This window comes from Hirsutella rhossiliensis (genome assembly GCF_020360975.1).
Source record: "Hirsutella rhossiliensis strain HR02 chromosome Unknown scaffold00015, whole genome shotgun sequence".
In the NCBI taxonomy this organism is placed as follows: Eukaryota; Fungi; Ascomycota; class Sordariomycetes; order Hypocreales; family Ophiocordycipitaceae; genus Hirsutella; species Hirsutella rhossiliensis.
In genome coordinates this window covers 113,575-139,426 of record NW_025408681.1, presented here as the reverse complement: position 1 = coordinate 139,426, position 25,852 = coordinate 113,575, and the positions used below count along the sequence as shown (strand labels likewise).

Below are 25,852 nucleotides of genomic sequence, written 5' to 3'. Positions count from 1 at the left end.
GATTGATGTTGAGACAGAATGTCGGTAGGTAGGTAGGTAGGATTTATTTCGTCCCTATAAGGCCTTTACACAGTCCAGAGTACAGTTCAGCACGTTTTGTTCCTTGACTCCCAAGCCCCACAGATCATCTTACGCTGCGCCAACCGTACCACTGTCTTGCTCCATGACAGACCTGCTTGAAGGTCAATTTCTCCAAGTGTTTAGCATCCTATTCCCAGCAACTGAAGCGCGATGTGTCGAAGTTGAAGCGTGGTTGTGTTAGTCATTGATGGTGGTTGGTACGCCGATTGTGTTCTCTCATGACGCTGTTCCCTGTTGACGGGCGGGAACCCGGGTGTACCCTGTTCGCTCAGGGTGCCTCCAGACGGCTTCGAACCGACCCTCTGCGACGCAGAGGCTCCAGACGTGTCACCACTACGCCATGGAGGCTGTGCGAAGTCGTCGCAATCCGGCAGATCACCAGATCCGGCAGATCATCGGAAAATCCCTTAAGTGGTAGTAGATATAAACAGAATAAGGAGTATATTGGAGAAGTTTTGACTGGATTGTCTTTGTGAAAAGGTGAGCAAGAGGAGAAGGGAATGTCCTATTCGAGCCTTTCGCACCTTGCGTTTGAGTATGATGAAACATGTTCCTTGTCATGTTGTGTTGTTTCGTTCGATGCTTTACAGAATATTCTTGGGCGGATGTCGGGCGCGGTGCGGTCGGGAAGAGATCGACGTGGGAGGTCTGATAGAGCCAGGGGTGGATGTGTCTGGGTGATTGACTGGGTCGGTGTCTGTCTCTGACTCTGCGGGGTCTTCCTGAGACAGAACGGAGGAAGTGTCAGATTTGGCGGAGCCTTGACTATTACAGGCGGCGACTATGGTGGAAGTTTCGGGAGAAAGTCGCGGTCTCTTGGTTGGGGTTTGGTCGGGATCGGGCAAAGGACTTCGCCCACGGCGACGAGGAGTCCTGCCATCGGAGGAGGTGTGTATGGGAACTGCTCCGCCGACAGGCATTATCGGAGAGGCTAACTCGCCCCCCCTCACAGGGCAGCCGTGCAGCACCTAGCGCTTTTCGTGCCGTGGGAGTCCTTCCTATGCGAAGAAACAGGCGATATCAATGGCATCTGGGCGCGGGCGCGAGAGGCGCGGGCGCGAGAGGCGCGGGCGCGAGAGGCGCGGGCGCGAGAGGCGCTGGCTCCCAGAATATCATGTCTCGTCGACCACGTGCAGCTGCTCCGACGATCAGCTGAAGACGCAAAGCGTGACGCCAAGCAATGGGCAGCCTCGTCCAGCGATGGCGACCCCACGGTCGCACACGTGGAGAAGGGTGGGGCGAGCGAGGCGGGCGCGGGCGCGGGCGCGGGCGCGGGATCCGCAGCGACGTATCAGTCCAACAGCATCGGAGACGCAACGCGGCTGATCGACGTCGTCCGAGGTGCAGTGGGCACGAATCAGGTGAAGGCCAAGTCGCCGGAGCTCACGGCAATGATGCAGCAGCTCTGTCGATTCCAGCAATCGGCGCTGCGCTCGACGGCCGAGCTCGCGGCCACCGTGATGACCGAACGAGGGGAGAGGCGGATAAGCATGCCAGGGCGGATATTTTCCGGGGCCGCACTACCACCGCAGGATCAGGTCAAGGCCATCAAGTCGCAGCAGGCAAGTGCCTCGGAGGAGAGGGAGCGGATGATCCAAGGCATACAGAGCACACCCGTGGCCTGGGGAAGCGACCGCCGCGCTGCGTTGCGGAGAGTGATGACTGGCTTCGGGGAGGACGAGATCGAAATAACGATGGCAGACTCCGACGAGACCGCTAGCGACGTAAACGCGGGAATGCGCGTCCTGTTCGGACCATCAGCCTCCTTCTTCGCGGCGGGCAGGGGGTTGGCAACACGGTTGACGCTGAATAAAAGGCAGTCGATCGCTTTCCTAATAATATGCCGCCAGCTCGATTTGATGCGACGAAGCGACAGGTGCGATGCCGGCCAGCTGTGCCAGTTCGTCGGCGACGAGGGGGGTACCGGCAAGTCGTGAATCATAGAGGCACTCGTCGAGCTGTTCAGTAGGAAGAGCCTTTCGAATCGTCTGCTGATCACGGCGCCGTCAGGGGCTGCCGCGGCGCGGATCAATGGCATCACGATCCACTCCGCCTGCGGGTTTAGCAAGGACCAAGGGGCGGGCGCGAACACGGCCAAAGATCTCGACGGGGTGCGGCTGCCAAAACGGACGGAGCGGTTCATCCACGGGCAGTCTCGGATGAGCTGGCACGAGAAGGACGTGCTCGTCATCGACGAGGTGAGCATGCTCGGATCACGGACGCTGCACGCCGTGAACGAGCAGCTCTGCCGGCTTCGCGGATCGCCGGAAGATTTGGGGGGGATCCCCATCGTTCTCTTCTGCGGGGACTTTCAGCAGTTCCGGCCGGTCCAAGAGAGGTCGATCCTCCTGCCGAGCGCGGCTTTTTCGTGGGACGTAGACAACTCGTTCAGGGCCGAGCAGCGGCACCAGCACGACAAAGCGCACGCGCTGTGGAAGAGGTTTACGACGGTCGTCATGTTGGACGAGCAAATGCGAGCCGCCGGGGATCCGGAATTGCAGGGGCTGCTGAAGCGAATCCGACTGGGCGTGCAGGACCGCACGGATCTATACCTCCTCAACTCAAGGTGCTACCGGGAGGGCAGGCGGATCCCGTGGGAGGCGGGCATCACCGTGGTGACGCCGCTGAACCGGAATCGTTGGAACCTAAATATGGAGGCGAGCTTGTCGTTCCGGGTAGCAACAGTCGATGATGCGCATCTTCATCTCCGAGCATAAGTGGAAAGAGGAGCTGCCGACGGAGAAGGAGGCGATCATGATGCTCAACCAGGGCGACGACAGCGCGATCCCGGTGCCGGCCATCTTCATGTTCGTGGCCGGGATGCCGGTCGTCGTGAACCACAACACCCATCAGGGGCTGAAGCTGGTGAACGGCGCCAGCTACTCGGCGGTGGAGGTCATTGTCGACAAGGCGTACCGGGACATCGGATCTCGGCCGACATGATGCTTCACTTCTGAGCCTGCCCTCGCAGTCTCCGACAACGGTCCCGCAAGACCAAATAGAAAGACAAAGTAACTGTCGCGCCTGGAAGTCCCGCTGACGGGAAACAGGCTGAGCAAAGAAGTGCCTCTGAGCCGATGAAATGCTGGATGATGGTTTGTTTACGTTCTGCGGGAACAGATGGCATGGGTGTTTTCACGGTCTGTGGGCCGCCCTATTTTCACTGTATAAGTAGACTGTAGACTTCCAGCAGCTCAGCATGTCCTGTGCCCCGTCTCGGGGACCTGAGCGACCTGAAGGTCGCTGGACGAAAAATACACACACACACACACGATGCTTCACTTCGGGCCGCCGGCGGGGATCATTCTCGAATCGGAGACGACAAAGGGCCTCCACTTCGTCGGGATGCCGCCGGGCACGATCTTGCTGACGCCGATGAGCGTCAAGATAGACTGCCAACAAAAGCGGCCGTGGCAGCAGAACGACGTCAGCCGGAAGGGTTTGCCGTGCGCAGCAGCCTTTCGCGTGCACGGACTATAAGGTGCAGGGCCGAACGCTTGAGCGCGTGGCCCTCGAGCTGCGAGGGACACGGACGACGAAGATCGATGGAATGGTTGTGCCCTCGCAGTGCGACCCGTACAGCTTGTACGTGTAGCTATCGCGCTGCCGAACTCCAGACGGCATCATGCTCGTGTCCAAGGTGCGGAGAGAGACCTGGTGGGCCAATCAGAGGCGGAGAATTCTGAGGGTGAAGCAAGTCTGGGGCCTTTTTTCCCCGCGCGCTAATGAAGTCCTTTCGTTCCTCAAGACATCGTTCCTCAAGGCAAAGGCACAAGGCAAGGGCATTCCGTACCCACACACGCTTGACCCTGGGCCATTCAATACTTACAGACTACTCTTTACTCGTGCCCGACCCCACTTTTTCGGATTTCGCTTCGTGTCAATCCGAAAAAGTGGGGGCGGGCACGAGTAGTTGATACTAGGGGGGCCTCAAAGTCGGCCAATCCCCGTGACAGCTCCACAGTCACGGGGGGGCGGTTGACCTAGAAAAAGCTCGTTGACCTGAAAAAAACCTGGGTACTTCAATTAGTGTGCACGCATCATACAATAAAAAGTAGACATGTTTAAGATCATATCTACCATAGTTACAATTCGACCCCGCATATACCCCCCTATGGCAATAATTCAGAACCCATTTCACGATGGCGTCATAACACTCCATTTTTATCGTCACGTCACTATCTCAATAGTCATCGAGGAAGGCCAATTCTTTGACTATGGCTTCTTCAAAAGCTAAAGAGTCTGCTGTCCAAAAATGGATCGATTCTGCTACCGGCTTACCCAACTTTTCGCGCCATACAACCGCAAACCTCGAGACGCGAACTATTGCAGGAGCAGAGCTCTACTACGAGGGCTTCTACGGCTCAATTGTGGCCGCGGCGAAGGCGCTTGGCGTGCCCTACAAGCGCCTCTATTATCGAGTCAATGGGCATCACTCAACGGCCGAGAATGGGGGCAACCGTGCCCTGCTTGATTCCTCGGATGAAGAGGAGGTATTTTGCGGGCACATCGCCGCATCACACAGGGCACCACATCCAGGGTCGTGCGCTCCAACAACACGCCAACGCCATTCTCAAGGCAAAGGGCGTGGGAGCTACAGCATCGCGAGCCTGGGCCAAGCGCTTTATACAGCGGCATAGAGAACTCTTCCACCGTCGAAGAGCAGCAGCGCGAGACATCAAACGGAAGGCTATGCAAGATCGCATCCACGTTGAGGCTTTTTTTCGCGGCTGGTCTCAAACGATCGAGAAAGACGAGATTCTCCCTAAGAACACCTGGAATTTCGACGAGACAGGCTTCATGGTGGGATATCTACATAAAGGCACATTTATTTGGACCTTCCGCGAGATTGATACCCCTATTTTATCTGACGCTCACGATACAGTGTCGGTCACAGCGATTGAGGCTATTTCTGCAGCTGGGAGTTGCATTCCTTCGTTTGTGATACTCCCTGGAGTCCAAATTCCTGCCCGTTGGGTTACCAACAGCCTTGACGACGATACCATCATTTCAACCAGCCAAAAGGGGTATATTAACGATGTCATCGCGATTGAATGGATCAAACACTTCGAGAAACACACGAGACCGGTTGATCCACTTCAGAAGCGGCTTCTACTATGGATAGCTGTGATAATCACTATACAGAAGAGATGGTTCACTTCTGCTTCGATCACAACATTAAGGTCTTCCCAATGCCTCCCCATCTTACACATCAGCTTCAACCTCTTGATGTCGGCGTTTTTAGGTCATACAAACACTGGCATCAACAAGTTCTACATCGTGAGATTGCTGACGGGGCATATGACTTTAACAAGTCCGATTTTCTATATCATCTCCAAGAGGTCCGCACTCGCACCTTCAAAAGCACACAATTCTCTCATCTTGGCAGAAATGTGGCCTCTTCCCATTCAATCCCGGATCGTGCTCTCCCAGCTTCAAGACACGCTCTCGTCGCTCACAGAAGAAGTGGCCATTAAGGACCTGCCGGGCTCGATCGAAAGCGAGCCTCAGGGCGGGCCTCAGGCAGCAAGACCATCAACACCATCGCCACACACGCCGCCTCGATTCAACGATTCAACTGGAACAATGTTTCAACGCCGAGACTCAACCTCTCTACGATTCAGAGGTATCACGCCTACGTACAGCTTCGTCTAGCCACATCAGTTGACTCCCACATGCCGTTGACTCCTCCGTCACATACGTCTATGAGAAGGCGCGGAAAGCCGACAAAACCCTCGCTCTCAACGGCATCACCGCAACGGCCGAGATGACGAAGATAAAAGAGAAACAAGCCAAGCGCTCCAGTCTCCAGCAACAGACAACTATTGTAGCGAGATACGGCCCATTAAGCGACGGTGACGCTAGAATTCGAGTCGCCCGAGACGAATACAATAGACAAGCGGCACAAGAAGAGGAGGCACAGAGAGTCAGGAATAAGGAGGTTCGCGACGAAGCTGGCTATATACGCCGCTGGCTTCGCAAGGTACGCTTCAACGTCAGGATTAGCATCACAGAGGCGAAGATTCGAGACATCAGAGGTCTCTGGGCCAAGGGCGACAAGCGCGCACACCTCAATTGCAATGAGTGGATGTGCGCAAGCTACAGGATTCTCCGCGAGCTACACAACCGCGGCGTAGGGCAAAGCAAGGCGATCATGTGGCCGGAGTACTATGATCGCGAGATTGTAAAGGAAGCAGCCGAATTAGTGGTGATGGAGGCAAATAAGCGTGCTATTTGCCGTCAGACGCTTTCCTGAAGCTGACGGCATCGAGATGCGATAAAGAGGAATCATAAGACGCGCTCGAGGCTGGGAAGGAAGAAGAAATCGAATAGAGCTCAATTCGATGCCAAAACACCAAAAACACCTCAAAGGCAGTATGGTGATGCATTTGCATTGCTATGACTAGCTTGCAATAAAGCGAACATGTGTTGCACTTATCGAGGAAGAGAGGTACTTTTAAGTTCTAGCAAAATGGCGGGGCTCTTATGTACTTCTTTTTTTCCAGGTCAACGAGCTTTTTCTAGGTCAACCGCCCCCCCGTGACTGTGGAGCTGTCACGGGATTGGCCGACTTTGAGGCCCCCCTAGTAATGGGAGTGGTTATCCGTACAACACATTTTGGTAAATGTACAACAAAGGCGGGGCAGACGTGGCGCCACCTTTTTCTATTGGCTGGCTCTATACGCCACAGTACGCCACAGTCAAATGTATAGAAGGTACTTAGTACGTGCGCATCACCCGCCTCTCGCGCAATACGACATGGCAGCAGGCAGGCTATAGCCTTGTGAGGCTGCAAGCCGCCTGATTTGTATGGCCTCTGCTTGTGTGCCCTCTTCTTGTATAGCCTTGCAACACTCTGCAGGCTTCACAACGTCTGGCTGTTATGGCCTTGCAACCTCTGCCTGTGTGGCCTTGTGTAAGTGCTATGCCTGCATGCCTACGACCTTTGGCCATGTATTAGGTACACCCAAGCCACGTTTACTCCACTTTCTGTTGTACATTTACCAAAATGTGTTGTACGGATAACCACCCCTTGATAATACTCTGCTCCCTTTCCCTTCCCACGTGACCTAAGGCCACGGTCAATTTTGCGACCCCCTCTAATACCGAGGTTATGGCGTGCCCCCACTTCGAATCTAAGATTTTCCTGCCAGACGCATCCATGCCCAACCCCTCCTTCGCCACCTCCCCCAACCATGTCGTCGATCTGATCACGCCCATCCCAAAGGACTCTACTATCCTTGGTCGCGATCCAAAATCGGGAGACTTTGTGCAGCTTGTGACGCTCAAATACTGCCGCCTCATCTTCAACGATAATCGTCGTTCGCCTCCAATTCGCAACGCTCTCGACCAGACCGCGCCGGGCGCCGAAGGCTTCCATCAGTCACGATCCTTAAATTTTGCTTTCTTGAGTGCAAAGATCAGATTCCGATGGTCTGTTCCCTTCTGTAAATCAGGATTCGCCTAACATGATCATCAGTCATTTGAGATACAAGATCTCACGAAAGACGAAAGTTTCTTCAGCGATGCTGGAAAAACTCCCACCACAATTGATGGATCAGGCCAAATGGTGTACTGGAGGAACTCCTTCATACAAATCTATAATACTGGCGATACAAAACCCTACGAAAGCCCACGAGACCTGCGATGGGGAGGGGACGGTGCCGAAGGGCACTAGTCTTTTGTTTGGCGGCAGGGATGGGAGGGTGAAAGAAGGAACTTGAGCATCCACACCATCAAACATACAATTTCTTCCTGATCTGAATTCCTTCCCATAACCCCAGAGATACGAAGATGAGAGCTCCGTCGTGAGCTTGGTGCGAGATTACCATTGATACGCAGTCTGTACTGTCGCGCCATTGCCTGGTTTCATCCTGATACAGAGGGCTTGCTGTGATTGCATTGGATATATCGGAGCCAAAAGTGGACAGAATAACGTTGCGCCGACACCCCTGGAATGTGAATTTGGGGTTGGGCAGTATTTTCGAGCAGCCGCCGGCGAAACACACATACCGAAGTCCGGCCCTCGTCTCTAAGCGCACCTCGAATAATTCTCGTGCAAGATGCTGTACCTTGTCGTCTGTGACTTCCAGTGCCATCTGACATCCAAATTTTTCCGTGAACGGCGCATTGGGAAATGTCATTGATATGGCGGCAGCCAGAACGTTTCCGTCTATTGGGTCATGATTTCTCTTGATACCGTTCGAGAGGTCTCGTGGAAAGAGGCGCGTAGCATTGGCGAGGGACGCATTGACAAGCACATGTTCATTTTCGGCGAAGCAATAGGATAGGTCGACAGAAGAGCATAGCGACGTTTGATCTGGCACATGATCGAGAGACAGTTCCGGCACGTTTGGCGTCGTGGTCGGGCTGCGCAGATTGGCAGGGGAAGGTGGTGGACGATCATCACTGTCTATTATACCTGTTCCGTATTAGAAGGCTCACTGGGATATGGCCGACGACTCACTGCGTCTTTTCTTCGAGTCATGGACCATGCTTCCATTTTGAAGCGGTTTGATCCTTTTGTGATGCAGACTGTTGATTTTCTGAGCTACTTCCGGTCCAATCGCGGCGGCAACTTGTGCCGCCAACAGTTTCCGAGACGCGACAGACTCAGTCTCCAGATCACTGATCAAACGAGAACACTCAGCTTTCCCATGGAAATGATACCGGGTTTCTGCAGCGTTCTTGGTGAGAAAATATGCGAACCAGGCTGGGAATTTGCCTTCGTCTAGGAATATTCTTGCGGTTGAACACTCTCCAGCTTGTTGGGTTTCTCGCCACGACTTCATGAACCCTTTAGGCGCGCGCTCATAGTTGCTTAGCTGGTTGAAGAGCAGTGCGACTCGGCTTGTCTGAGGCCCGTTAACGCTGGAGGTCAACGAGTCGCCTTCCATGATCTGCTTGAAGATTTGATATTTGGAAGGCAGATTTGGAAGGCAAGTTCATGAAGAGAGGGAAGGTGACGAAGGTCAAATTTTCTTACCAAGGCGGGGTCTGGGGGTAAGGAGGGTTAAGGAAAGCCGAGAATCTAAATCCCCCCGTGCCAAGACGCCTTAGTTACCGTAAACGTGCGCAGACTGTCAGTCTTACGTCAGGGATACGCACCTAATCCTATGTGGTAAGGTTATTGGTAGCGAAGATGCGTGTAGCTCCGAAGAAGGTTAGGGCTGAACGGTGCGTTGGATCTAAACCTGCCGGGATTTCGATCAAGACTTGTTGTTCCGAAGGTTTAGGAGGTAGGTTAAGGAAGGAAGGAACCCACATATATTTCGAATGATTGGCCTACGTCGCTGGGTCGGGCAGGCCTCGACCACGTACCCGTGCCACGCCCCACTTTAGTGGGTGAGCCAAAGCGAATCCCCTTAAAGTGGGGGCGGGCACGAGTAGGAGGGATTAGTGAGGCTGTACTTGGATTTCTCTGCAAGGCGGAGATCCTGCAATCGTTGGTGGTGGGCAGCCTAGCCAAACCTTCCAAGCTCTTCATTCCTGGCGCTCGTGCGGCTGATGCGAAGAGCCTGCAGATAGTGGACCCCATATTGAGGGGAAAAGGCATGGGGTCACCACCTGCTCAAAATGGTATGTCATGCCTCACCATCTAGTGGCATCGTCTGACGCCGAAGGAGGTCCGGTCTTGAGCCATGATGGCCACTTGGTTTGGTTGGTTGCAGTAGTTCGGCGGCAACTGTACGGTGCGTCAAGTCGCATTAATCCTGCCTTGCCTGTACGCCACAGGGGACACGGCCAACGGCATATAGGTGCATAGAGAATGCTAGCAGCTCCGGAGCTGTAGTTTGACATATAAAGAAGGCATTGAAAGGTGCATGTGTAGACAAAGTCATCACCATTTCAACCTTTCTGCCGCTCAAAAAAGCGCTATCAACCTGCCTGCAATAAAACGATGGTATCACATATTATCACCCAAGGCTCGATTAGGTGCGGTCACCTCAACGAGGTTAATCAGAAGCAATGCACCCATGAACAGCCATGCCAGCTTGGAGTTCAACCGTTTCAGATCATCACCGAAACTTGCGAGAGGTGTATGCAGGACAAAATATTCCGCAGCAAGTTCCACAACCTTAGAGGTAAAGCATCTCTATTCCGTTACTGGGAGTGTCGAAAGCTCAGTGAGAATAGAAATTTGTGGGGGCCTTTCAGGTTGGGTGTGGGAGTAAACATCCCGGCTTTTGAGAGCATCATGGCCAAAATAGAAATAAGCATGCGCGAAACATGGCAGGAAGAAACCACAAGAATCGTCAAACTAGCGAGTTGCGGTGCGAGCGCGGTTTTTATGGAGGGTCAAGGATCGTGTTCTGTTGATAAGTTAGACAGTGATGAGGGTAGAGTACTTTTAGCAAGGGCCCTGGAGATGATTCTTGAGGAGACGAACAAGCCGGAGGAATCGCCAAGTAACTAGTTATCGTTTTCTTCTCAGTGATCTACCTTGTGTTCCTTCCCTTCCCGTTTGACAACCCACGGCCCCGACGAGGCCGAGATCAGGGACGACCAGGGGTGAGCCAGGTTCTTGGCTCTGCGAGCCAGCACGAAGCTCATCTTCCAGAATTTTCACAGCTGAGAGTCACGTTTCCTGCAGCCGCACTGTTGTCTCACAAATCCAAATGTGGAATGGATCAGGGACACCTGTTGCTCGTGTCCTTGACCTTCATTGTTTAATCCATCTCCACCAGAAACCTTCTGGTGTCGTCACGGCCACCTTCAATTTTACTGCAGACCCGGGCTAGTTGCCTTCTACACAGCTCCATGGCGTTCCGACCTCCTAGTCAAGACGAGCGTAGACGTATGCAAGCCATAGTGCATGAACCAGGTTGTATGCCCTGCTGGTGATGCCGATTTACTGGATGACCTCATAACCGGGGGCCAACCGCATTGACCTGTTGAAGACGTGCCATTCCGCCCACCCGACTCTGACCATGCCGCTTCAAGGTGGAGGAAGCTCACCCGCCTCATATATGTAGATAATCATATCAACTATAACCCAGTCTCAAGGCAATTATGGTGTAACCTTGCTATGCACAAGCACCCCATCACCACCTCACTCTGGGTATGCCTGCCAACGGTTTGCAAAGCGGCTAGACAACGTCCAGCGGCTCTCTTCATCTAAGCGCTATTTTCCAAATACCAACACTCGCTGTTATGACTCAACATCATATAAAACACGTCTTGTTCCGGGCAAGCCCCATGCTCATATTCTCACTACTCTAATCTAAGTCCGAACTCCGCTCTATCCGCCGTTCACGGTTGCCGCATTTCGACATGCAAGACGAGATTACAATCAAGGAGGTCACCGAGGCTGGTGTCGTGTTTGCCGTGACCACGGTCTTTCTGGCTTCCTACCTGTACTGGATGATCAGAGTCAAGCCGCGAAAAGCTTCGCGTAGGCGAACTTGGGCATTGATTTCCACGGCCTGTATCTTCTTGGGTGCAGGAGTAATATTTGCCTCTTTGTTCGGTAGTGCGAGAAATGCACTCCTACCGAGCGTCCTTGCCTACCCCTTCTTCACGGCCTGGAAAGGGGTCACCATGTTTTGCGTCGACATCATCGAGGTACTTCTCACTCAGGCCCGTCTAGTTATCTCCCCAATATGCTTATGGTTTACAGCTTATTCAAATTGTCGATCCCTTGATATACGCGTATTTTTCTCACGCTGTCAATCAGGCGAGACTCATCATTTTTGGACTGGTATTAGGTTTTCACCTTCCCTTTATTGGGGCGACAGTCTGGCAATTTAGACTATCTGGTGTCGAATACTGCTGGGCTGCTTCAATGGTGTCTCACTTGACTTCCACTATTATGGTTATGGCGATATGGAGGAAGACGCAGTGTTTTCGTCGTTTGGCCAGCGCTCTAACCAGCCCCAGCCAGAGGTGCCGACGTCAAACCAGGGATTGCCGTGGCTTGGAGCGGTAAGTGGATTGGTGTTCCTAGCATCATCTGGGCTCCTAGTGTGTTTTGCGACTGGTTGGGTGGGACACCAATTTGGAGGTCAGTGTGGACTTTGTCTGGCGATTTTAGTTGTGCCAGCAGTACCTCTGGACAGTATGATGAGAGAGCACCAGAGGAAACGGGTAGGCAGAGAGATGCAACTGTCTGCGGTGACAGACCACGGTACTGAACGGTCGACGGAGCACCTGGTATTATCCGAGGGCATTGAATCTGACAGACGGTAATTTACGTCACTATCCACTCTCTGCCTACGGCTATCTCCGTTAATGTAAGCGTCCCAGGTTTGGGTCAAACGCAGATGCCCTGTTCAGGTCGATGCAAACGCTTCGAGAATACTTTCATAGTTGCCTCCAAAGCATGCATTAAAGGAAAAGAAGCCTTCCGTGCAAATCATCTCGTATGCAGGATCTTCGGTCCAGTTACATTCTCATCGGCTGAAGTGCCTACCTTAGTTCACGCAAATTTCCACCAGTCGTCTGAAAGGCATGTCCCAAAGAAGGACTTCCTTGGACTCGCAAAAGGACATGCCGGGATATGAGACTGATGAAAACGATAAGGCCATCGAAGCTCGAACAACAGCAGCATGCGTACAGTGGTCTAGCATGCACCATCTATCTCGAAAGAATTACCACAAGAAGGATTGGAGGCGCGGCCCTTAACACTGAAGTAAAGACTGCTGCCGATCGGATCATCACATTGATGGGCCGCTTTACGATGGGTATCGACCAACTGGCAACGTTGTGGCCACTCCTCACTGTAGGCATTGCTACCGTGACCCATACCAGCAAAATACCTTGCGTCAGCGGCTGGTTGGAATGGAATGCTTCGGATTAACGGTAAGGACGATTTACCTTACGCTGTGGCCTTTGCTTACCGAATGTCCAATATGTAAGCCGTGTCCTAGAGGCTCTACAGTATTCGTGGAGTGATGGGGCAAGTTATGCGGAGCTTGAGGCGATGCTGTCATCAAAACTTGTTCCTTGAATGCACGGTAACTGTAAATAAAGGCAGCAGGGGGCATTTACAGGCTACAACGTATTGAACTACCAGCACACATCGCATGAATCGCCAATACGAGGCAGTTCCCCGACAAGTCTCGTATGAAGACCGAGGATGTTGATGCTAGCTTGTGGAATCAATGTTTCATAGAGGAGGCATCAAGGGACCACTCCCATTCTATGGGCTGGTAAAGATATTCAAATTCAACACTCTTCCACGGCCGGTCGCTTGCTCCTCCGAAATTTCTGAACACGCTGCCTCCTGTGCCTTTGCCTAGGAGCTTGCCATCTTTGCTCAGGCGATCGAAGCCATGCATCCTTCCTCCCGGTGATTTCATCATGGCTCCTTCGCTCGCGCTGTCTGGTGCATCGTGACGAGCCTGGAGGAGAACACTGGGAGAACCTCAAGGTGATTTGAACAGGCTTGCGAAGAGGGAAGCCGAACTCTAGTTCAATTTGTTCGTCCTGTCCGCTATCGATGGAACCGTTGGCCTCTACTCGATGGCAAGTGTCGGATACGGCGACCTGAAATACAAGCCCAGGAGGACGATTCTCCTTCCCGTCGCTGCAAGAGGAAGAGTCATGAAGATGGCTGGGTGCGAGCACCGGATGTGCCTCTGCTGTAGGTGACTCTGCAATCTCGCCTTGCGCCTGTTCGTCGCGATGGCCTACGCTGTTGTATTGAGTTTCGGTGTCCCAAACCTCCGAGGTTGGCGAGGCAGGACGTAGAATCCTATCGAGGGCACGGAGATGACCAGTTTGTCCACAGGCAACCAACTCAGTGTGAAAGGGACTCGCATCTTCCTGAGTCGTCGAGGCAGAGTCAGTCGACATGACGGGCAAAAGGGCCTTCGTTAGATCGTCCACCGCTCGTTGGCTCTCGGAGAGCTGCAAGAACAAGGAGAGTGATAGGGAAGACAAAGAATAGGTGGGTTGGTGTCTATGTTCCTCTGCTTTCCGCACGAGTGTGGAACGGGCTTCCAGGGTCGAGCTTGTCTGTAACCCCCGATGTGAGCTCCAGCAAATTATCCCGCAAGTCCTCCACAATGCGACCTTGACCACTTCATGCCAACTTTCAGCCGGGTTGGCTCATGCACCTTCCTCCTGTTTCGGGGCTGTGGTCCGCTGTTGCTTGGCTGATGCCTGTGAGCCACCCCTTAGGGGGGACGTCTACCAGTCAGCCTAAGTCTTTAACCATCCCTTGCATCAGATGGTTCGTGTACCCCTGACCAGGACACCTCCAGCTTCTGCATCTACGCGTCGATCACATCCCAAATCCACCAGCAGCCGACTTCCAAATAGGCAACGAGACAAATCTCTAGAGTGACTGGGCGGACCGGCTCTCCCGAATCATGAAGACTGGCCCGCAGCTCCCCTGCAGTGGGAGTCAGGGGGTGAGCGTGACGCAGGATTCTGCCTGTTGATTTCTCTTCCCTCGTCTTGGCATGGGAAGTGCTGGGGGGTGGCGAAGCTCGCAGGGAAGGAAGCCTCGTGACAAGGGAAGGGCTGCCCACGTCGGCATCCACCTCGGAAGAAGAAGGTAGCCTCTGTGAAACCTGCGTCCGCGGCTGCCGAGGTACGGATGTTTTGCAATACTGGTTGGATATAACAGTTATGAAATATTGGCAAACAGGCAGGGCTCTAAAGCGAGCGGCTCCCAAGACTCGGTCCAGCTAACCAACCGACTCATCACGTTTACTTAGGGGCGAGTGTTCCAATTCCCACCAACACGGGGCAGATGTGACCCATGAAATGCAAATCCGACTGTCCTTTGTCCAAGCCCCTGGGAAGACTGCAAGGGCTACGCCATGACCAGCACGCGGCCAGTCAAAGAAGGCGTGAAGCTGCTGTAGCTATCCTACTTGCTTCCCTTGCCAGAGATCTAACGAGTTTTGTCCATTCCCTCGGGTTTCCTTTTGCCAACCCCCATTCTTTCCCGACACCCAGCATTGGGCCCATACTCTACTTGCGGGACAATTCACTGGATTTTTATTTTTATTTTACTTTCCTCCTTCACTGGCCGAAAAAAGTCTACAGACAAGCCTGCAAGCGAAATGTCAGCTCCCGCAGTAAGTAACATAAACCCAGGTGATGCCATCGACAGGAATGGCCTTTTCTAACACGAAACTCCGTTTTTCTTTCTCTGCTCTAGCAGAAGAAAAGCTTAGTCCGAATTCGAGACAACCAAAGGAGATCGCGCGCCCGACGGAGAGAGTATGTCCAGGAGCTCGAACAGCGACTCAGGGTATATGAGCTCCAGGGCATCGAGGCTTCGACCGAGATCCAGATGGCCGCGAGGAGAATAGCCGAGGAGAACAAGCAGCTACGGGAGCTTCTCAACAGGCATGGCTTTAGTGACGGCCAAGTTGCCCATTTCTTGCAGTCGGGCACTTTCGTGCTACTTGATGCCGACCAAAACCATCCTTTTCGCGCCGGCGACCCTGGGGCCGCCGTCCAGTCGCTGGAACAGCTCTTGGTGCCGCGTCGACTAGCCAGTCTAGATCAAGACTTCTCCCTCTCTTTGCCGAGACAGTCATGTCGGGATCCCTCCACTACTAGCGGGTCGACGACAAAGTCGTCCATCTGGGAGTCATCGCAGCTCACGACATCCTCATACGGCTATCAAAATCACATGGGCATGGCTACCGCAGTCATGGGCTTGGGGGTTCAATCCAAATACCCACTGACAACCCCGTTAAGTCGTGCGAGCACCACGCGACAGGGCAGTGTTCATTGCGAGCGTCCGTCTCTGTCGATGCTGGACAGTCCCGGCCAACCCATGGTCACCACACAGGCTATGTTTGTAGGCGACCGTCCGGTAATGCACTTGCAACGCCCTCTACCGACATATACATATTCAGACTCGACGATACCACATTACGGTCCTCCAGGAAGCACCCTGGCAGTTGATTCCCATGCTTCGTCCAGTGGTGACAGCAGAAATGTACACGTTGATGCTGGGAATTGCCTGTAAATACAAACATTCCCTTCAAAGCTGTCACCCGTTCTATGACTATATTTCATAGAATTGGCTCCACAAGTCTGTAGTTGATCAGTAAATGCCAATCCGTTATCGTAGCGAACGTCAGCCGAGTGCGCGTAAGCGAACATGATATGGCGAGGCATTCAAGCGTACAGAGCCCAGATCTGTCTTGCAACCCGCAGTCTCGGTGGTTACGCGAATGTAAGACTCCGACCATTACCTGTTGGTTCCGCTGCTGCCTTGAGAGGTCCAGCTGCCTGGTCCAGGGGGAAGAGCTACTTTAGGAGCAATAGTCTTTCATTCATTATCCTGTGCGAAGCTTACAAGGTGCCGCAGCCAGCAATCAATTCAGGTCGAGTAGCATCCTGCATGGGGCGCGCGCATGGTATGCCTGCCTGTTTCCATCAAACATGATTTGGCATACCCATCTCGGCCTGATTCCTCCTCAAGGTGCGTTTTGGCTCTAGTATACTGTTAATACTCTAGTCGCCTCGGGCTTCAGCCTTGTGGTGGAAGGTCGAGCACTATAAAGTCCAAAACTTTCCTCGGCCCAGGCTGCGTATTTCCATGGCACCCACGCCAAAGCCCTCCACCGAGCTTGAGTATCCGAACTACGGCATATTAGCCGTCTTCTGCGCCGATTTTCACCGATGGCGGATGAAGCTAGCCCTCGTACTGAGGATGGGCGAGTCTTTGACTTGGCAACATACGCGGAGGCACTCCTCGCCACCGCCCCTGAATATAACTGCAACTTGCCGGGCCAGTGTGAAGACAGTGAACTGAGCAGAGTTCCTGACTTGCACGGGAAGCAGCGAGAAGCCTTCGCATCCGGCGCCGCACAAGTCCAGCAGAGGTCAGCATTCGCATATGCAGTAGCGCCATCTAACATGGAGCAACCACATTCCGACCGCGATCGATACTATGTATGTCTGGTGGCGGGCTGCTTACTGGCGTACGTTGATGAAAACGACTTGAAATCCCATTCAAAGGTTTGCATCGCATCGCATGGGACACACCGGGCTTCAAAGCCTGGCTGATGTTGAGGAGCCAAGTCCGTTTCCTAGTGTGGTGTACGAGCCGAGCCCACCATATGAGAGCAGGGCGACAGATTATCGCAATATCGGTGAAGAGTCAGTCGTGGTTCGTCACTTTCCCAGTACACAGTCCCCCTTGTCGGGAGTGGCGCAAGCGGATAGCCGTGCAGTGAACGCGCCTCAGATGTCGCCCACCATGGGCTTGACCGTCAGAGCCGTCACCTCGCAGTCAATGCCTGTGATCAACGCTCCCCGCGTCGACAGCCATGGCGATACGAGTCCCAAGAGTGCGACAGTCCAGTCAATAGGCACGGGCGCCGTGCTAACGAAGCCCACAACCGTGTACGCCGACAACAACAGTGACGACCAGCTCTCTGTGCAACAGGTGGCAGGGCAGGATGAACGACCACAGCCGGGCTTCTTGTTCTTCTCACAGACATCCAACATCATCCGAAGAACCGACCGGGCTTGCCAAGCTTGCAGGGCAAGAAAATCCAGATGTAGCAGGACCCAACCATGTGAGCGGTGCGTTGCAGGGGGGAAGACTTGCCAGTATTCGAGATCATCCCAAAGAAGGGTTCCGCGGCATCGGCATCATGTGGTGCATACAGATCACACGTAAGCAGAAACTGTCATGGTTCGGATTCCTATTATACTAATATCCTCTAGTCGCGATGAAAAGCATACGGAACCTGGGGGAGGGCCGCATTAAGGGGTTAAGGTCATAAAGCGCAGCCGCAAAGCCATCTGGCCCCAAGCCTGCCCATGAGATTTATCTTCGAAGCAACACATTACTAGCCACTTACCGCAAGGCACTGGCATCGGCTGCATGTGTTATTGTGAGGATAAAAGCTGCGGACAGAAATGAAGTCGAAGACACGCGGATGCGAGGTGACGATGGGACGATCTTCATTTTCAGCCGGGGTTGCAGAATCGTTAGCCGCGTAACCGTGGAACAAGCAAGGGGCCTCTTCGGAGTTGGCCGAGTGGAATAAGGTTATTTGTGTAGATAATTCACTATGAGTACAGTGCTGTATCTGCCAGCCGACTAATTGTGTCCACATATGTAACCCGAGTTTTATTCCTCCGAGCCAGAATGAGATTTTGGTAGTTATATTCGGCTCTATAAGTCTATATGTTGTCCACACTCGTGGACTAGGAAAGACGAAATGAATGATCTCTTGATTATGATATCTCTAGCTACAGAAGGAGTGGAAGGCTAGGTCTTATATAGACATAACGTACCCCACTGCGTCATGCAACGCACCATGTCATGCAACAAATTGTCCGACCGGCAAGCCACAGCGAAAATTAATCCTGCGACCAACACAACCATTGACAATATTTTTGAAAATTTCAGAAATATGAAATAGTATATATAGAATCTATTGATATAAATGTTTTATTTGTAAATGCAGTCTGGCGGTCTTGTGGTCCCCCTAGACCCGAGAGACAGAGAAACCGGCCTCTACTGAGTAACTGCGCACTCCTGCTTCCTCTATGTCTTCGTCGTCAGGGACGTCTATCGCCACCATTTGACGAAGAACATCGTATGTATAGACCTGGACAGCTTCCGCGTCCTCTTCGCTCTTCGGATCGTACATTGTTGACTCATCAAATTGTACATTCGCCGAGACCATCAGTTTGGTCTGGCGGATCGAGGGTATCCACACGACATATTGATGGGTCGATCTGTAGCCCACCAGGTAACCGATATGAGCTCTCTGCTCAAGCGGGGACTGCGTCTTATGTGACTTTACATGCTCCAACGCAGTGATTGCCATTGGGTAGGCCACACAGCCGAAGACACGCAGGTGATTTATGCTCGGCTGGACTCGCTTGATGTGGCCGTATAGAGGTTGTGGTCCCTCATATAGGTCCACCATCGTTCGTGTGGGCTTCTCCAGCTATGATCAGATCCTTTAAGTGGCGTACGGTTGAGCAAATACACTGCTGTGCGGTAGGTCTCGGTCCAGAGCTCCTCCGGGATGCGGGAGTCCAGGTTCATAAGCCGGGCCCTTTCTTTGACCACGGCCCCGGACCTTTCTGCATGCCCATTTTGCGTGGGCGTGGATGGAGCTGACTGGAAGACCCGAATGCCCAATCCTTCGATGAATTTGACTAGCTCCTTTGTTAGAAGGGCTTTTTCTCCGTCAGAAGCCAGGTTGATCAGTTTTATCCCGTACTGAACTAGTTTCTAGCATCGATGTTAGCTTCTTGAAAGCATCTCGGACCTTCGTTTTGTTCGTCAATGCATAATAAAACCTCATTCCGGTCGTCATGCATGTGAATAGCGCAAAGTACTTTTCACCCCCGAATCCGGCCACCGGGCCTGGGTGTAAGTCGAAGCTAAATTGAGCACCGGCCCCTCTGGGTCGTAAAGTGGGCTCCTCACGGGAGACCTGCCTCTTTGCCTTGCCTGTTGCGCAGACCTCGCATTCACACGTGGCCGGTCCTTCCATCTTGGTTAGGTGGCTAAGGGGTTCTGGCCCCGGATGTCCTAGCCGTCTGTGCCAAAGGTCTGCTTGCCCACCCATTGGTGGCTTAGGAGCCCTGCTTGTGACAAAGACGCTGTGTTGGGGCCGCTTTGAGAGGCTTGCAATAACGTATTGGTCTTCAATTTCTTGCAGGCTGACCAGAGTGCGCCCTGTGGGCTCATGGTAGAGTGTGCCGTTAACCTGGTTCCAATAGATCTTCGCAACAATCCCCTGACGAGCTGAGAACATACTTGTTGGCATCTCTGGGATGTAGGTATCTCTGAGAGGAGCATGAGAACCATATCAGAGAGGGGGTCTGCTATGCGTCACGAAATGGACCTCCCGGCACCATACTGGGAGTTTTCGAACGCAACAGCGGCCTATCTGAGAAATAGGGGAGTTGTCAAGGGAATGGCTAAAAGCCCATGGGAGTTATGGCGTGGAGAGAAGCCAAGATCAGGGCACTTGAGAGTGTTCGGATGTCCTGCCTGGGTATTTATTCCCAAAGAAAAGAGAACAAAGCTTCTGAAAAGAGCATGGCAAGAAGTTTTTGTTGGATACAAAGAGGAGACAGATAAAATCTATCTAGTCTGGAACCCAGCTGATAAGAAGGTCCAGTGCTGCAAGGATGTGGTATTTGCTAATATCAGAATATGTGGGAATGTAGCATAACCTTAAGGGAGGTGCGCACACACGCACACGTGACCCTTAGCGTCACGTGTATGGACCTCGGGGATCCGTGTATAAAGGGCACGTAGTGTGCCCCCTCATTCCCTTTCCTCCCTTCCTAGCTAGACATCTTGAATACAACCCATTGCGTTACTGCAGTACAGACCTCCCGACAGTATTGTATATACTGCAGTATACTACTTTATTGTCATATTATTAGCAACACTGCTCCTCCACCCAATTCAGAATCACACTCTTCACCATTCGAGACGCCACTGACTCTTCGGCAAATAAACAAAGTAGCTGATAAACTCGAGATCGTACTCCAAGAAGACGAAGACCTAAATCCCGAATTTTCTCGCGATGTGGGTCGCTTTATTCGGGGATCGCTATCTCTGGCTACCGAGCTTGTGCAGACCAAAAGAGATCTGGGAAGGACAAAAATGGCCGAACGCATCCAACAACAACGTAAGGCGATGAAGAACACGCAATTGCAATCAGGAGGGGTTTTGACGGTAGCCCAAGGGCGTGAAATGGTACAGAAAAGGGAGGAAGACCAAGTCGCTAAGGCTAGAAAGGTGGTTGAGGCAGCGGAGTTGAAGGCACGCAGCGCACGCAGGCGATGGTTTGAAGAGGCAGCAAAAAGGGCTCGTAAATGGAGGGCATCTGGAAGGCTGCCCAGGGTGGAAATATGCGATTCTGAGCGCGGAACGCGGTGGCTGAAGCGATTTTAGTAGGAGGAGTCGAAAATCTGGCTATTGCGGTGTACTGGCTACTGCGGTGTCCAGCACCAGCCTTTCTCGCGAAGATGAGAGCAAAAGTGGGCATAGAAGTGGATAAAGGGACTTTTCGAAGGTCGAGTATCATATGATCAGATGGTATGCGAGAATGCATGTGTTGATTGCTCTTCCCCCGGTTGCCCTTTTCCCGTCCAAACAGCCTCTTTGTATCCTCCAAGCTTCTCCCAAGTTGATATCCCGTTTTCAGGTATAGTATACATTCTATCAGAAAGAGGGCACTTCTTGCCACTTACTGAAGGCCACGTAAGTCATCTACGTCAGCAACATCAGCTCCATCTCCCCGATCAAATAGCTCTTCTAGCTATTAGATAGATAGTTCAGTCTCTCGAGGTCCCCGAGCCAGTAATAGTTATGCCGGACTCCTCAAAAGGTCCCCGTTCGAATAGGAGATCCTCCGGACCCCTCAGTGGTCTAGGAAGAAGAAAGAACAGTCTGCAGACTTCCCTTCTTACCTGGTTTCAAGCTGTATTACCTAGAGAGACCTAGAGACCTCAACTCGTTCGGACCTTCTTCTCGACAGCCTTTTTTTTTTTTTGTATTGCGCCCGGAGGGTTCCCCCATAGAGCCACTACGCTTACTACGCTAAGCTACGTACCTACTGTACCTGGTTCCATCGCACCTGAAGCCCCACGCTTCTTTTCATCTGTTTCCAGCCTCGTTCGCTGTGACATGACAGGCCTACTTGAAGGTCAGTTTCTCCAAGTGTTCAGCGTCCTACCTTCAGCGACTGAAGCGCGGTCTGCCAAGTTGAAGGCTGTTGTGTTAGTATGATTATCCCTTGATCAGTACATGGTCCCTCGTCGGTCCATACTGAAGCGTTTCGTTGCCAATGCGAACTGTATTGTCGCCCGTACAGCCCCCATATCGGGCTGCCACTTGTCGTCGTCTGACTCTTCCTTGCCTCCTAGTAGGGCTGATATTTGAAGATTTTGAAGTCGAATCGGCCTCGGGACCCTTGAATTGAATGAAGCGGAATCGGGTAAGGTCTTCAAATTCGACGAATCGAAAATCAGGAGTCTTTATTCAATTCGTTCATCAAATCTTGAATGAATGGCGATATGGTCGAAATATCCTGTGAAAAAAGGATCACCCCCTTCGCAGCTGCCAGCCAAGGGGCATGCAGGGGAGGAAAAGGCTAATGCCCAAAGCCACCCACCAAGGGCCTCCTTTTCTTTCGGAGCAGACACACACGTACACATCAAGAAACTATCGGGAAGAAAGACAGACATCAGATATGTGTCAATTGCAGCGCACCTGTAGGAGCGCGTTCCACTTTTGCCTGCATGGCGCAATGGTCTTCGCAACAGAAACGAGCTGCTTTGACCCCCATCATACCAATATATTCCACAATGCACTTTCCCCATTAGGCACGCCACAGAACCACCGTTCTGACAGGAGCAGGGGTTCGCCCCGCGCGGACATGGTAACTTCGAAATCGGCCGCCCTTGCGATGACATTCTGCGTATTTAAAATTATGTTGTGCGTGTTTCAGTTGGATTCCGTCGTCGACACTCCACTGGCAAAATCCCAGTGGGTTGGAAGTGGGGTAGTTGGCGTCCATATATGTTGGTATAACGACCCTAACAGTGAGTGATACGCCCGCCGTTTCAGCAATCTTGCCACCCTATACGGAGTATCAAAAATACCATGAAGCTCGTGAACAGTGACATTTTATAATGCACACCATTTAAATGTAGTGCCACTCGAATGTTCTGGATTTTCTCGTTCGGGTGATATAACTCTCGATATCTGTGCTTAACATTTGCTCCATAAATGCCACATCATCCTCAAGTCAATCAATAGATCAATCATTTTCTAGTTGCAAAACTACATTTCAAGCACATATTAAGCTCGGCAGTCCAAATTTTTAAAATAGAATACAGGACTTATACCGCTAAACAGCCTCCGGCAAGCTAATTCGAAAAACGCGTTCAGATCCCTCAACATCTCAATACTGCGCGAACAATTGGAGGTGACACGAATTGCGTCATCTCGCGATTAAGAGGCTGCTAGGGACTTATCTACTCCTCGAGCCCAATATGACTGCTACTTGTTTGTCCACACAAGCTAGCCCGATGAGAAAGTACCGAAACATCTGCATGATAAGGATATATTGTGCCAACCAGCTGGGTTTAGACGCGTTATTCGCGCTCAATTGACCACCTGTTAATCCTACTGCTGTCGGAAAGACACGGCCAGCCCATCCCACCTTTTTGCCTGCATTGAGCAACGGTCTTCGCGACAACTTCCACGACATTATTTTACGACGATCTCGCCTAATTCCTGCTTCGATATTTCCGACAGCGGCTTCGGGTCGACCCCCGAATCAACGCCCTGCCCGACGACCTATCCTACCCGTTCAACCTCGACTCCTTTATACTCTATTGTGGTTTATTTGGTATTCTCGAGCCCTTTAGCCAAGACCGGGTAAAACTTCATGACCCTCCAACCTCCCCCTCTTATTTAATCACTTTACGAGTGAATAGCTAATTATAACATGATACATAGTATGGCCCTTGCTGAATCGAAAACATCTGCCGCAGCAAGTTTCTTTGCTCCTAGGACCCGGCGTAAATTGCCAACGCAGAACTATGCCCGCATCGAACGTCCTCAATTCAACCCTCAGAATCCCGCGCGCGCGCCCTGATCCTAGCACAGCTCCGGCTCCTTCGTCCCCTCTTCCGACTGGCGAAGATACAATTGTCTGCGCCTCCGGGCCATCCTGACTGTGAGTCAGATGATGACATGCCCGACGCGGATACACCAGAGCCGCCATTGAACAGTACCGGTAGTCATATGACGCTCGCAGAGAAAGCCGGACTTATCAAGAAGTGGGCCGACAACAAACAGAAGCATGTTCGCAAGAAGAGAGACAAGAACAGCCACGTTTATTGGTACATGCAGAGGGAAGCCATTGACAGGAGCTTTTACTCGGAGTACAAGTATGGACCGAAGATATTCCAAGAGTTCCGGTGGACTTGTATAGAGTGCCTTCAAAATCCTTCTACTCTTCGGAAGATATTCCAGGTCCTTGAATCGAACCGCCGAGGGTTACCTCTGGCATGGGAGACCATTTAAAATCCCACAATATTACGAAGGAGTCTCACCACGCTCGAATCAATGGATACGGCCGCGCCATTGGCGGAGGAGATTATACAGAGGCAGATGCATGGAGCGGTCGACCCGGCAAAGAGCAAGGCTCACGGCAAAGGAGTCTATCCGCCAGTGGTTTGTAAAACACCGACAACCCTTCTCTGTTGTTGAGACCCTGCTTTCCAAGAGATGTTCTTGGCTCACAATACAACCTGTGTGTACAGGAGTCGTATAACTTTACGCAATCATATCTACACAGACTTTGTCGAACGCAGAGAGAAGCTGAAGATTGAGCTTGAGTACAATTGTGCTACCATCTCGCTCACCCTTGATATCTGGACAGCACCGAATCGGGTGCCTATTTTCGCCATTATTGCGCACTGGATTACGCCGGAGTTTGAGGAGAGAGAAGAGGTTATTGAGTTTATCGAGCTCAAAGGATCGCACACTGGCAAACAACTAGCTGAGATAGTTGAGAAGACACTTGAGGAGCTCAGGCTCAAGCCCAAGCTTCTCGCCATTACGGGAGACAACGCCGCCAACAACGGCACGCTCTGTCAGTCTCTGTACGATTCTCTCAAGATCAAGTTCGACGACAAGGTGAGCCCAATAGGAGGCCCGCATGCGCTTTCACGGCAGGAAGAGTTGGATCCGCTGTCTAGCTCACATTACCTCACTCATTTGCGAGGGCGTCCTGCAAGATCTCAAGGCAGGCACAGCGAAGGAAGCCAAGAAGATGCTGGATAAGTGGGACGAAGAGAATAAAAGCAACAACTACACCGTTCCGGGAGACTCTAGTCGAAGTGGGATTGCCAAAATCCGCCTCCTCAATCTCTGGATGCTGAGATCCGGGCCTAGGGAGCAAGACTTCAAAAGCATGCCCCGCACGCACCATCGGAAGCCAACCTACGATGTCGACACTCGCTGGAATTCGACCTACGACATGATTGACCAATTCCTGGAGCTTGAGGCAGAATATACCGAGTTCGTTGATACTCACCAGCAAGTCAAGTGCCTCCTGCCCTTATCGGAAGAGATTGTCGCGCTCTATCAACTACGGAAGGTTCTGAAGCCGTTTAAAGACCACACTCTGAAAGTCTCCGAAGCTATGCCGCAGATCTCACAAAGTCTCGATATCTATTGGGATTTGGAAGCTCTCCTGATGATGTAGTCGAAGGGGTTGGCGACTTTTCAGACCTTGATATGTCCATTCGAAACGCCTTCTCGAAGGGCAAAGCAAAACACGTTACATATATGAAGAAGCTTGACGATCAAATGATGCTATTCGCAGCTCACATCCTGGATCCGCGGTATAAAGCTCACCAACTAGAAATGATGATACCGGATCAATACTCTGAGATTATGGCTAAAGTCAAGAAGTATTTCAGAACGGAGTGGCCGGAGCTAGCAACATTGGATGCCACAAACTCATCTATGAGCCAATCCAGACCAGCTGAGCGTCCTCAAGGAGTCTCCATTGCGCAGTGGAGAGCCATCCAAATGAAGAAGGCGAAGGAGGCGGAGGCGGGCGCGGCGATCCCTATTTCGGAGCTTGAACGGTGGTTTGCAACTTCCCGAATAGAGTTCGACGAGTCTATTGCAAAGTCTCCAGACTTCTTACGGAAGTGGTGGAAAGAACACAAGGAGGAGTGGCCACTTTTGGCTGCGGCGGCGCGTGATCTCCTCTGTCCCTGGCTCTGAAGTTGACGTGGAACGCCTCTTCAGTGGTTGTAGAGACGAATTCGGTATCCG

General features: G+C 52.2%; 4 protein-coding genes across 4 annotated transcripts; all 4 read left to right on the top strand.

Annotated features, from left to right (window-relative positions):
- Positions 1–421: 421 nt before the first annotated feature.
- Positions 422–3,024, top strand: HRG_10134 (PIF1-like helicase domain-containing protein; the record flags this gene model as incomplete). Its single annotated transcript, XM_044868605.1, has 7 exons — positions 422–495; positions 856–969; positions 1,034–1,130; positions 1,176–1,867; positions 1,958–2,001; positions 2,092–2,696; positions 2,761–3,024. 7 exons carry the CDS (start codon positions 422–424, stop codon positions 3,022–3,024), a joined length of 1,890 nt encoding a protein of 629 aa, XP_044715960.1.
- A 1,274-nt stretch (positions 3,025–4,298) lies between these two features.
- HRG_10133 (uncharacterized protein) lies at positions 4,299–6,337 on the top strand (the record flags this gene model as incomplete). The annotated part of the gene is made up of 4 exons (XM_044868604.1): positions 4,299–4,542; positions 4,607–5,361; positions 5,515–5,730; positions 5,792–6,337. 4 exons carry the CDS (start codon positions 4,299–4,301, stop codon positions 6,335–6,337), a joined length of 1,761 nt encoding a protein of 586 aa, XP_044715959.1.
- Positions 6,338–7,243: 906 nt separating this feature from the next.
- On the top strand, positions 7,244–7,549 carry HRG_10132 (uncharacterized protein; the record flags this gene model as incomplete). The annotated part of the gene is made up of 1 exon (XM_044868603.1): positions 7,244–7,549. One exon carries the CDS (start codon positions 7,244–7,246, stop codon positions 7,547–7,549), a length of 306 nt encoding a protein of 101 aa, XP_044715958.1.
- Positions 7,550–24,289: 16,740 nt separating this feature from the next.
- On the top strand, positions 24,290–25,271 carry HRG_10131 (uncharacterized protein; the record flags this gene model as incomplete). Its single annotated transcript, XM_044868602.1, has 3 exons — positions 24,290–24,318; positions 24,376–24,700; positions 24,789–25,271. 3 exons carry the CDS (start codon positions 24,290–24,292, stop codon positions 25,269–25,271), a joined length of 837 nt encoding a protein of 278 aa, XP_044715957.1.
- Between the last annotated feature and the right edge of the window lie 581 nt (positions 25,272–25,852).